Raw genomic sequence first — 13,142 nt, forward strand, 5'->3', positions numbered from 1 at the left:
TGTTTCACTTCATTTTAATTGCTGGTTTATTACCCCAACCAAGTTAATAAAAACCGTTTCATCTCTCTGCATTAGCTGACTGGACAAAATACAGCTGTACTGATAGCCCCCAGACTCCTAGGAACTTCTAGCTTATTTTGTTTTATGTGTCATTTTCTAAATAAATCTGACTGTACATTAAAATATTGCAGAAAGCCTCAAAGGGAGCAAACAGTTTTCAAGTATTTCAAAGCAGTGGAAAATCCAGTGTGGTGTGTACACATGGATGGTGATAGGGGCAAATTTGCTGAGCAAGGGTTGCTCCATTTGAGAACTAAGCAGCAGCATTTGAGCAGTTGGACTGGTTTAGCACTCCCTGAAGTCTAATAGTGTAATATCTAGGTCACGTTTGCTTCATGTATGAAACCAAGCATACAATTAGCCCTAAAGCAAAGCTGTTCATTCAAGAGTTTGGTGGATATAATTGCAGTTTTTTTTTCTTTTAGAATTTCACACAGTATGCAGTTTATTAAGATCACAATTGACCCTTAAAATCCTGAAGACCATTGGAGGTTTTTAGTATTCCTGAAACTGTCTTGCAGTGTAACTTTTATGCTGTCAATATAAGGCAGGGGTGGGGCAACTCCAGGCCTCGAGGGCCGGTGTCCTGCAGGTTTTAGATGTGTCCTTGATCCAACACAGCTGATTTAAATGGCTAAGTAACCTCCTCAACATGTCTTGAAGTTCTCCAGAGGCCTGGTAATGAACTAATCATTTGATTCAGGTGTGTTGACCCTGGGTGAGATCTAAAACCTGCAGGACACTGGCACTCGAGGCCTGGAGTTCCCCACTCCTGATTTAAGGGATATTTTAATTGTAAAAGAGCTCAGTCTCTCCTAGTTAAGTTATGTAATGACTACTTTTTGAAAATAACAGTAAGCTGGATAAAGAAGAAAATTGGGTCATTTTAGTTTGACCTGACGATGTCACATGCCTCAGTGGAGACATAATAACAAAGAAGAGAGTTACCATAACACTAACGATGGCACTGCGGCTGGATGTCAGGTTCAGATTAGAGCAGCGTTGTGTTTGATATCAGAGGGTTTTGATTGCAGTGTCTTGCCAAAAGAATATGATTAGGAATTGCCCTTTAGGCAGTCATTAACTAGACTGTAGAAGCTGAACTGGACAAGAAAAAGGTAAGACTAGTACCATTTTGTGTCATTTGTCCCATGATAAGAGAACTGTGGAAGGAATGAAGTTGTAATATAATCAGTTGCCTTTTCATTACTGGTATAACATTTTCAGGCCAAATTTTCCAACCGTTGAAGTCAACGATCCAATAAACAAACATTCTCCTTTAGTCTTGAGTGTTTTACCCAAGACTGGAGAAAATGAAAGTGGCACCAAGACTTCCTGAAGCTGATGCAAGCCAGAAAAGTGTTATATTGTTTCCATCCAGGTGATAAATAGTATAGAGTTGTGCAATTAATGAGCAGCATGCTAGAGATCCAGTGAACTGCCTTTATTTCAGTCCAATAATTATAGCTTGAAATTAATAAGCTGCATTTACGTCAAGGCACCTCGAGACTTGACTTCAGGATTGCTTTGCTAGAATGTTGCATTCAAATAGAGTTTGTAAATTTACTGAATTGGTATTTATTATTAAGATGATAAATTACTGTGGGACCAGAATGGACAAAAGGAAAGACAAAAAGTGCATTTATGTTATTCCCCCAGTTTATTTACATGTGTTTAATTGCAGCGCGATGTGGCAGTCATTACTGCATAGCATGCTACTGTCATGGGCTAGTGTCTTGCTCCATGTTTTTCTGTGGGTGCACAACCTCGTACATTAAAAATGGAGCTAATGAGACACTGGTAATGTGAAGATAACAGCAACTGAGTTGAAAGAAACAGTTATGTTAACAGGGGTACAATAAAAGCTTCCCAACAAGCAGTAAAAGTGATGTAATATAGCAAGAGGCAAAGGAGTCTTTGTTTCTTTCTGTTGCAGCTTTTATTCGTTTTATTTCACAAACTAAAGAATGAAAGAAAGAGGAAAACACATAAAACATGGTGGCACACATGCTAAAACCCTACTAAATGCTGATGTAGCTGAAAGTACCTGCTTCACTGCTGACGAGTGGTGTAGTAAACATAGAGCAACATAGAGTTAAATGGATTAAATTGTCCTATAGCCTTATAGCATGTAGTATATCCGTCTCCACTGAGAAGATTAATAGATTTTTAAAACTTGATTACCGCTGATGCTTAAATCTGAATATTTCAGCATGAAAAATATGGCCTAATGCTACATGTAACTTGTAAAAGACATGAGGATTCATGTTGAAATCTGGTGAACCTGGTAGCTAAGTGACACTTTGCACTGCAGTCGTGTGTGCTTCAGGATAAAGAAAAATTGTATTTTGAAGGCAGTGTGTGTGTGTGAGAGAGAGAGAGAGAGAGAAAGAAAGAGAAACAGAATAAAGCTACACTGCATAGACAGTTCATTTAGATTCTGTCTTAGTGATCCTGGAACTTACCTTAATTCAATTAGTGCTAATGGACCCTACTGAACTAATGGGGGTAACGCTACAAGGTCACATATGCAGGAAGACCCAGATGTGCAGCAGAGACGGGGGTGCACACACGTGGAATATCTGATTTTCATTGAATACCTGTTTGTCTATACCTTAAATATAAGTTATATATTTTATATACACACATGTATGATTTTTAATTTTTTAAATGTGACTGTGTGTGTGTGTGTGTGTGTGTGTGTGTGTCTCATTGATAGTCTTCCCTACAGCTCCTGTCTGCATAAATAAAAGTGGTGTCACAGACATTAGGCTTCCCCCTGGAAACCGATGGACGCTTTTATGGTGCCATCGCCTTCTATAAATATACCCTCTGTGCGTGTGTGCGAGAGTGTGAGCGTAAGTGTGCACCACTATAAATCCAGGCCTAATGAAATGAAAAAGGCTTACTGGAATAAAAGGCTCGTCTCCCAAGGACGATCATGCTGGCATGCCATTAGTGAATACATCCAGCAGGAGGGAGGGAAGAGGAGGGAAAGAGAAAAAGTGTAAGAGAAGGAAAAGTTATGAAAGTTATCTTGAAAGTCGAAAGGTGAGAAGAAGGGAAACAAAAGGCTGGAGCTGTGTAACATTAATAAGACTCATTAAATGTAGATAAGAATAAGTACATACTTTTAAATGTAATGGTGAAAAATTTTTAAAGTTTAAAAAAAAGTATGTTTGTTATTTCACATTTTATTTTAATAATAGAATGTAGATGCATACATTCCACACACATCCTTTTATTGTTATTTTAAGGTTGTTGAAATGAACTTACTCCTTGCTGTCTGACAGTATCAGCTCATTTCAGTTGATGTTGATGTTTATGCCAAGAGAAATACTTAGAGATCTACTCATCTCTCCTTCAGTATCTGCTAAGTTATATCTTTGTAGGCGAGTCTTTACCTGTCACACTGTTCATACTGTCTCTTTTGGATTGGATTGGATTGTATTTCCAGTACGCGGTGCTTCTGGCAAATTACAGACTGTAAAAATACATAAAGATCTCCTGGCAAGCCAAAAAATAGGTGCAACAAAATTCATCCATAACTTTGATATTTCAGTTTAAGATGTCCACATTAAGGATGATAAGAACTGCTTTGTTTAGTTCAGTTATTTAGATGTATTAATCCCAAAAGTCACATAATAGGCACGGTGACAGCAAATTTACACTGTTGTACAAGCTGTACACTGACTTGTACACTGACTACTTTACATTATATCAATGTGTCATGTCTTTACTGTTCTCCCATGAAAAGATATATAACAAAATATTTAAATAAATGTGAGGGGTGTACTCACTTTAGTGAGATACTGTATGTGCTTTATTTATTATCAAAGCAGGCTATTTTTGTAGGCCTACATATTCATTGTTTTTGTCCTGTAACATAATAAATCCAACAAAAATGTGGTATTAATATAGGGAAACTAGAAAGTTAAATATTAGATAAATACCAGTTAAATATCAAATAATACTACTGTAGAATGTTTACATGTTGTAAAGGATTTTATTTGTGCTTGTTAGTAATGTGGAAAGGAGACTAGGCTTTACTGCCTTCACTTTAAGGTCCAAATATCTTTTGTGGCTCCATACAGACCTTTTAGGCAAAAACTGGTCAAAATACGTCTTTTGAAAGCAAAGGTTGCTTTGTCCTATGTTAACTAAAAGTAGTGACAAACCAGTGCTGAATTATCCCCTGACTGTACAGCTGCCCTCAGCTCATAGGCTCTTTTTAGTACACTATTTTGGTCTTCCTGCTGAAAACTGTACTACTATTGTTCAGTCTATCCACCCTGCCTTATTTTAGCCTGCAGCTCTTATGAAAAGCTCTGAAAAAGCCACTTTCATGTTAAGACTGGGCAGTTAATTTAATTTAATTTTTATTAATAAGGCTGGCTTATAAAAATTCCAAAAAATGAAGATAAAATGATCACTGCTGCCCCCCGCTTCATACTCATCCGCCTCCCCAAGCAGTCAAAAAATAATTTGTGCTCGTATGTGAGGACATGCTATACAGAGAATCATCAAATGAAAAATGTGCACCAAAATGCATCTAAATCATCTAATCCAGTACAATTACACTAAAAACTACAGCTTCAAAAATTCCCATTAAGTTAAAGCACACGGCTCTGGCACACTCAGTGTGATGAAGAATAGAGCTAGAGATGACGGAGAGCTGAGGTAACTGAAAAAAATGGAGAAGAGTCAGAGCGACGCAGACAAAAGTGATGTTCATGGCCTCTCTCCAAGTACAGCACACACTTGGACAAGACTCAGTGATTTCATTAACGGAGATGGAGTGTTGTCAGTGTCAGAAGAGGGTTTCTTTTTTGCTTTATACTCCCTGAAGTCAACAACCTTGAAAGTTTTGTTGAAAGTAAACTGAGAGCAGGCTGGATGAACTTTGTAGGAACTTTGAATTGGATTAGACTGGATTAGATTAGAATTGGACTGAACTGTCAAGACATGTATTCATACTAATATCAAAAGTGAAATTCACAATAAAGAAGTCAAAAGCTACTAATGCAGGTTTATTTGTTTCTTAACACTACAACTACCAACATTCTAAACCCCCAGAATCACTGCAACAGCACCAGTCTTCTAGCTGTAACTATGACTTTACGAAATAAGTACTTCAAACAAGAACTTTTGGGGGTTTTATTAGATTTACAAAGAGTTTGTGTGATTTCATATTATTTCATTACAGATCATAAAGTTGAAATATGTTTAAGAATCCACAAAGGAACAACAAACAACAATAACTAGAGAGTCCATAGAAAGTGAATGATATTTAGCAACTCTAAGAAATTACTGATATAATAACTACTGGTGATGCAAACAGAGAAGGATCCATGATAAAACCTTTAGGCAAATTACCAGTGAGAGTATACTGTTGAAAGTGAAGCAGGTCATTGCCTGTAACTTACTATACACCACACAGTTGGCCACAATAAAATAAGAAATGCATTTAAATAAATTAATTGCTGTAAAAGTCGATCAGTGAGTGTTTATTATGTTATCCGAGAGCCTTGTTCAATCTACAACACTACCCATCCTAGTGTGCAGCCTTCCTCAGCATTGACGTTCAACTCCAAAACCAATCCAATGTGGCTGCTCTGCATCACATTTCACTCTTTATTTGCTCAGATTAGTTCTCCACTCTCTGCGCTGTGCTCTGTTTGGCTTCTCTACATAGCCAGCAACCTGCTTGCTTCTTTATGTTTCCAGTCACACACTCCCTCACCTACCCGACCCATTCATCTTTCTACCCATTTTCTTCCACTTATCCAATTAAGAATTGTGGTTGACTGTCCCTGCTACCATAGGGTGGGTGGAGGTGGGGTACACCCTGGACAGAGTGCCAGCCTGTCACAGGGTCAACACAGATAGACAGACAACTATTCATGCTCAATTTCACACCTACAGCCAGTTTAGAATCACCAGTAACCAAGCCCCACTAGGTGTAAGTCTTTGGACTGTGGGAAGAAGCCAGAATACCCAGAGAGATTCAGTCAGTCGTGCAATAATTCTTCATTTTTTATTTTAACTACACTCCACTATATATTTTCTATTAGTCACATCCAGAGTCATAATTAGTAATAAATATAACTCTGTTGGCAGTTCCTTTTTATCCCATGTGCTCCAAAATTAACTACATTATAAATAAACTCATTTTTAGAAAAAGTGGTGAAATGTTAGATGATGGAGTTTCATATAAATTGAGTGATTTTTAAAATGTAAATTAGTCAAAATGAACCTTTTGGCAGTTCTAGTATTTATTAGATTTGTGCTGGTGAAAGTTCAGCACTGTTATTTTCATTTACAGTTTAATATTTTCACAGAAATGACAATAAAGAAGATGAGATAATTTTGCATTTCTTCGGGTATTATTACATTTGAAAGTAAAAGCTTGCAGTCATACATCACCGAGTTATTTTAAAAGTTAATTTAGAGGAGTTAGATTCTTTTAATTGGGAACACGGTGTTCACTTAAATTGACCCAGCAACACATAGTTTATTAAACCTTTTCCAAAAGTTGGATGTTGAAGAATCCTTGGGGAACACATTTTTTATCAAATCTAATTTAAAATATTGCCTTCAGTTACTGGATCAATTAATATATCTCCAAGTGCATTTTAATCTCATGATGGTGGCTTGTATCTGAATCAACCGTGATGCCAAGTTGTAGAGTAATACATAGTACAAATGAAAATGTTCTACATTAAGGAAATGAATAGGAAAGCAAATTTTTCACTCGCCCTATATGATCAATTTAATTTCCAAAAAATACTTTTACAGTTGAATGTAATTTAGTCCTATTTTCGTCCCTTCATGCACAAACATGCATGTCTGAGTCATTTGCATGACTAACACACAGTTCCCTACACTGTTATAAATGTTGTTTTCTTGCTAAGTCTTTAGACAGCAGTTTGTCATCTCATTTGAACACACATTAGTCCAGAAAGGGATTTTAACTCTTTCCTTTTCTCCTTCTCAGTCACAAATATCTGAAAGATTTTTTTTTTTAAATTAAACTTAGTGGAGAGGGGCCAAAGAAGAACTTGACACTTGTGCTATAATATTCAAATAGCCATCTACCATAGTGTATGACTGCACTCTCTTTTCACGATTAGTTATTTCATTATGTAAAAGAGCTGATTACCTTTCGCACCACTGTTAGAAAAAAACAGGCCTGTGAATCTAGCGTTTTGCTTCAGATATGGCCATCTGGCTCTCAACACATCACATGTCACAATTACACAAAGAAATCTAGCAGAGTTTAAATTATGCACCAGTATGACTAATTATGGCAATTGTAGCTATGCCTGAGCAAATAAAAGCTGTTAACTATTCACTTGTTGATATCTTTACTCAAGATACTCGAGAAAAAAAATGGTGTTTCTATGCAAGAGCAAGTCAGAGCAGGCATTTGTAGTCATGCAGTACCTTCTGGTTTCATGTGGTTAAAACTCCTCCCTTGCACTGCAGCATATAGACTGATGGAGACAGGAAAACGTGCAGCAACAGATTGAGAAAATAAGAGATTAAACAGAAGTGAGAGCGAGTTAGAAGCATCCTCCCACTGCCATGCTGTTGCTCATCCGGCAGAGAAAAACTCAGCCCATCTGCTCTGCTGTGAACACTCCTCAAAACTACTGCATCTTCACCTCAAATGACAAATGTAAAGCCCAGAACTCAACATCACTGGAGGCTTTTAGACACACTTCTAATTGAAACTGGCTGCGAACAGCCATAAGTCACGCTGAAACTTGAGAGTTAATAACTTGTTGGATTTTGATTTACAGAAACGCTTCATGTGCCGTCTGGTCCGCACCTGGCATAAAGAGCAAGTTTCGTTACACACTTAAATTTGACAGTAAGGGAGGATATGTTGCTGCCTCCCTTTAAGACCTGCTGCCACATTGTGCAGAAAAAATGTCCATGCATTTATTACGGCATGTACTTTTTGGAGCATTATGTGTGTGCACCTTTGGTTTGTAAAGGCTAGTGCAGGGCAAAAAATATGTGAGGCATGTGGAGGTGTCGTTAAGTCACTGTTTTTGTGCATCCATGTGTTTGCATGTGTCCTTGGGGCTGTCTTTTCATTGTTTTGGTGTTTGCTTCTGCTCTGACCCCAATCCTTGTTCTGTGGCCCTGCAGTCATATTATAAACCCTTTACTGAAGTGTATGTTACGTAACGAGCGACGCTCAAGGCACATCTTGACTTTGAAGTTCCCTCTGCTGGAATTCAGCACTATTTTATCACTTGCGCTCTCTGACAGGGATAAAAGCCTCAAGGTGAACTGTTTTTTGGAGGTGGTGTGGGGTTAGTCCAATGAAAGGGCGCTAGTGCAAGATCTATTCGCAGCTCATAGGAAAAACATAAGGAAATGCATACAAGCAGGCAGGAAGTACTATTCATATTTCCAGGGATCAATGTCCTTCATTTCTGTGATGTTTTACCTCCCTTTCACAGTCATAGCTGAAGGTGTTTTGAATGCATTCTGTCAGAAACAAGTTGGTGCTATGTGGTGGCTCCTATAGACTTCCATTTCAAAGCGTTAGCTTGACTCATAAATACATTTTTCCCACCAGTCATGATATGCCCTTTAGCTAAATTCACTCTTTCAGTTTTCTGGTGTAGAGAGAGATGGAGAGACTCAGAGAAAGAGAGGTGGAGCATGAGGGGAGGGAGAGAGAAGCCCCTTGATGAGGCAGGCCAGACAGGTCCTTCACTTGGGATTGAGTTGCATTCACTCGTATTGTAACAACTGTTTTTTTTGTTGCCACTTATCACTGGAGTATGGAATACATTTACATACTCAGACAATTTCACACTCGATTGGCTTGTTTTTTATTCAGTTTTTAGCTCATAATTATTATGGCTTGTTTTCATTTTGCGTTTTTTTTTTTCACTTTGTGTTTCTTTATGTTGTCTGTGGTTATCTTTATGTGAAATTCTAATACATAATATGTATTATCATGTATATATGTATATATGTAGTATCATACCTTGATCTTTACCTAGCACAATGATAATCATGTACAATCAAGTCTATAAGTATTTGTACAGGGTACATAGTCCACCTTTTTGAGAGGCATGAAAGTCAGTGAAGAGTTGACCAGTATTTTGACCACATGAGGTTGGTTCCTTCATAATCTGGCAGATGAAAGAGCTGGAGTTGATTCCATGTGTTGAACTTTAGTAGTTATTCAGTTATTCAGATCAGCAACACCAAAACACCTTACAAGTGCTATAAAACTAAAAGTGCATGATGACATGAATCATTTCCCAGAGTTGTTTAAAGTCAATAACAAGAAGATTCAATTTGCCAGAAAACAGCTGAAAGAACTTGTAGTTCTTGGTGAACAAAGTCTTATGACGTATGAAGACATATGAAAACAAGATTAATTTGCACTAGAATGATGAGCTGAGCTTATGAGCTTATGAGCTGAAGAATACCACATCATTGTCAAATGTGGTGTAGGCAGTGTTGTTGCATAGGCATGCATGGCTGCAAGTGGAACCTGGGCATTCATGTGTATTGATGATAGCATAAGCATAATAATGACCCAAAGTACACTGCAAAAGCAACCCAAAAGCTCAAGGCAAAGAAATGAGATATTCCTCAATGACTTTCAAGCATGCATTAATTGAAGGCTGTGTATGTAGTAGGAGACTTTGCAGGGAGGAAACACAGCATTTAGTGATGTCCATGGATTCTAGACTTCAGGCAATCATTGGCTCCAAAGGATTTTTTTCCAATTATATTTGCAAGTTTAATTTTGTGCCTCTGAAACTGCAGTAATAACAGTTAAACCACCTGAATTAAGCTTAAAATCTGCACTTCAGTCACGTCCAAATTCTTATGCATGTGACTGCCCTAACTCTGAGCCACAAGGTTTGAAGTTCTGGTTCTGGCTCCAACCTGAAAAGAAAACTTTACTATACTACACTCAGGCTGTGGTGGGAAATACTGTAAATGCATCTGTGCTTAATTGTTGGCTCTTTTATTGAACATTTTTCTTGTCTGTTTAAAATCAGCTGAATGAATTTTGTCCATTAACGTTCTTAGTTTTACATTTTTTGTACTATTATCGTTCCCCTCTCATTCACACTCGCACAAAATGAGCAAAGGAAGCTTTAATATTTGATTTCCTGCCTTTACTAGAGCATAAATAAATATTTGATGGGTGTTTTATTGCTGAATGTACAATCGCTTCTTCACTTATCTTTCCACCTCAGTAATATTTCTGTATTTGTGTGTATCGTTGAGGGAATACTTTTGAAGCAATATCCAACTGTGGAGTTGAAGAAATAACCACAGTGTTTCCACATCAATAAGACAGATACTAACACAAGTGCAACACGAACACCACAAACCACTGCCATACATAAGCAGCAAAGTAACACAAAGTGCCGCCAATTAAACCAGTATTGAACTGTCAAAATACATAGATACACAGATTTTTCATGTAGACCTTCTGTGTAAGCAGTTGTGTGACCTGTGTGTGTCTGTATGAGAATTGTCTTATAGTCAATATTTAAACCCCTCCAACTCAATACCTGTTATTGGAAATCACATCATAGCTATTATATGCTTAAAGCCACAGGAGTCATTGTTTTTTCATATGAACAGTGAATTATTGAGTGATTTCAATATGAAAGTGGATTTGGCAGTAGTGCCAAATTGCAGCTCTTCGGTATGTTAGCATCTTTTTTTTGCTGCAACAGACCCTTTTTCAGTCATAAAGCTTTCCATAAGCGTTTGATGGACATATTCAGAGACAAGCTGGTGAACACAGTACAGCATTTAGCTAGTAATAAGTCAGATATTTTCCTCCTTTTGAATCCAAAAACGGCTTAAATGAGAGTTCCAGGAACCAGGTCTTAAACTAGACTCTAAAGTACCTGTTGTTCTATTTTTGCAGCTTGTTGTGGAGTTCAGTGGTAAAATGAATCCAGCTTTTAATTTAGAGTAATCCTAAATGAACATTTTATTAATGAAACATACTGTGAAAGGTGCTATGACAAAAAATATTTTCTAATTAGACCAAAAATATTTTCTAATTAGCACTATAATTATCTTAATTAAATTTGCTTAATGAACTAGTCGGGATCGCTGGTTATTCTGTATCACTTTTCACTGTGCCTCTTGGTTTTGAGCTGAATTTATTCCGTGTGCATTTATTGTAGTTCTTCTTGAGGCTTCTTTGAGTGTTGGTACTTTGCACATCTCTTATTAAGACAAAGATGCAGACACATCCGTTTTCAGATGTCACACACACAAATGGATGTTTCGTTTTCACACATTCAGGCATTTCATCAGGATTTTTTGAGTCAGATTTTAGAACATTCACAACAAATAGATCTTTCACCATCTAATCATCATTTTTTCTTGTTCTTTGATTTTTAAATGGTCACTTAGTCTTGAGGAAGAATCGGTTAAACTTTGGTGGTCAAAGGTCAAGTTCAGTGTGATCTTACAGAGCATCCACAAGAGCTCTCGTCAGGCCATAATTCAGCATCATAACTGACACAGAATAGGAGGCTGTGACGTGATCGCACATTTGATGAGATATTGAATTGGTGACACTAATCCTTTGTCCCCACATATTAGATTCTTTGAATTTGAGAGTTGTCACTACATTTATATCTAGTCTAAACTGCAGCCTTACACGCTGGATCTGATTCTAGTTTCATTTGTTGTTGTTCACTTTCTGTCCCTTGCCTTCTACCCCTCATCCGTCACCTCTTTTCCTCCCGCTCTTCTTTCAAACCTCTGTAGTGGATCTATGCTGCCCCCTGGTGTTTCAAAATCATATTGCCTAGAGTTGATCAGCCTGTGTGGATAGGATATGTGTGTGCCTCTGAGATAGATAGATGACTGCCGCTTTTTTTACATAACAGATCAATGAAAGTCACTTAAATCTGGGAAGGCATGCGGGTCTGGATTGACCACAAATGCACAACTAATAGCTTTGTTGTGGTGCTATAGCTGCAGATGTTTTACTCCACGCATTTGTTTTTGTCGGTTCATTAACTTGTCTGTTATTGACTTGAGCATAAAAGCCAAAATGCATAAAATTAAATGATACTACGCCAAAGTTATACAACAAATGCTTGTTTTCATTCATCTTTTGAGCTTTGGAAGTTAATCTGTGCCATAAAAACAGATGACAGTAGTTGGCTGATTTGTTGTCCTGATATTTGATCTCAGTATATAAATTAATCTCAGTATGTAATTGCAAGAGTTTATAATGAGCAATAACAGTTGTAACATATCATTATGTCATTATTATCTGCCGCTGCTTATCCAGAATGTGGCTGCAGCTGCAGCACACTAAGCAAAATAGCCAGCTGGACTGATCCTTGGCCACTTGCACCAGGCTAGAACGGATATACAGTCCCTCCAGCATAAAAAGCCTCTCTAGGGAGGTTAGATGCGCAAATGTATTCAGCTGACTTCTTTTAATGCAAAGGAGCAGCATTACTGCTCTCACTCATCACTCCATAGCCCATGTGAGGAAAACTAATTATGACTTTCTGTGATCTCATTCCTTTTTCACTGCCCAGACCTCACAGGTAACGATGGGATGGTAGACGGGCTCATAAATTATGAGATTTGCTTTGCCTCTCAGCTCCCTCTGTCCCACCTAAGGTACTAGAACTGCTTCACTTGAGGTAGAAATTCTCTTCCAGACTGCAGGGTTGTTTGCCAGCAGAGGACTTCAGTTATAGAGTTGCTTATCCTCATTCCAGCTGTTTCATAATGGGCTACAGAAGGCTATACAGCATGCTGGAGCTCACAGCCAGCAGAACCACACTGACTGCAGCACGTGTGCAGAAAAATCTCACATTTTTATTTATGTTTATATTTGCAGTGTGTATGATATAATAGCTACACTAGAGCTCGAGATAGTGTTTGTTTATGATTGCTGTTTTGTAGGTGAAGAGTGTGTTCAACATGACAGCCAAAGAAGGCAGAAAGAGGTCCATCAGCTGCTTGGTCGCAGTGGGAAATGGCAACGGAGCCGCAGGTTTGAATCTCTAAAAAATAAATACATGAATGAATAAACT

The 13,142-nt window shown here is 37.8% G+C and overlaps 1 protein-coding gene across 1 annotated transcript in view; it reads left to right on the plus strand.

Moving 5' to 3' along the window:
- mrps5 (mitochondrial ribosomal protein S5) overlaps nt 1-13,142 on the plus strand; it is a 30,295-nt gene that overhangs the window by 10,988 nt on the left and 6,165 nt on the right. The window contains exon 7 of the mRNA XM_040000396.1: nt 13,012-13,102. Coding sequence (XP_039856330.1) covers nt 13,012-13,102 — 91 coding nt within the window. The remainder of the gene's footprint in view (nt 1-13,011; nt 13,103-13,142) is intronic.

Source organism: Simochromis diagramma, unplaced genomic scaffold (genome assembly GCF_900408965.1).
Source record: "Simochromis diagramma unplaced genomic scaffold, fSimDia1.1 OVJJ01000596.1, whole genome shotgun sequence".
In the NCBI taxonomy this organism is placed as follows: Eukaryota; Metazoa; Chordata; class Actinopteri; order Cichliformes; family Cichlidae; genus Simochromis; species Simochromis diagramma.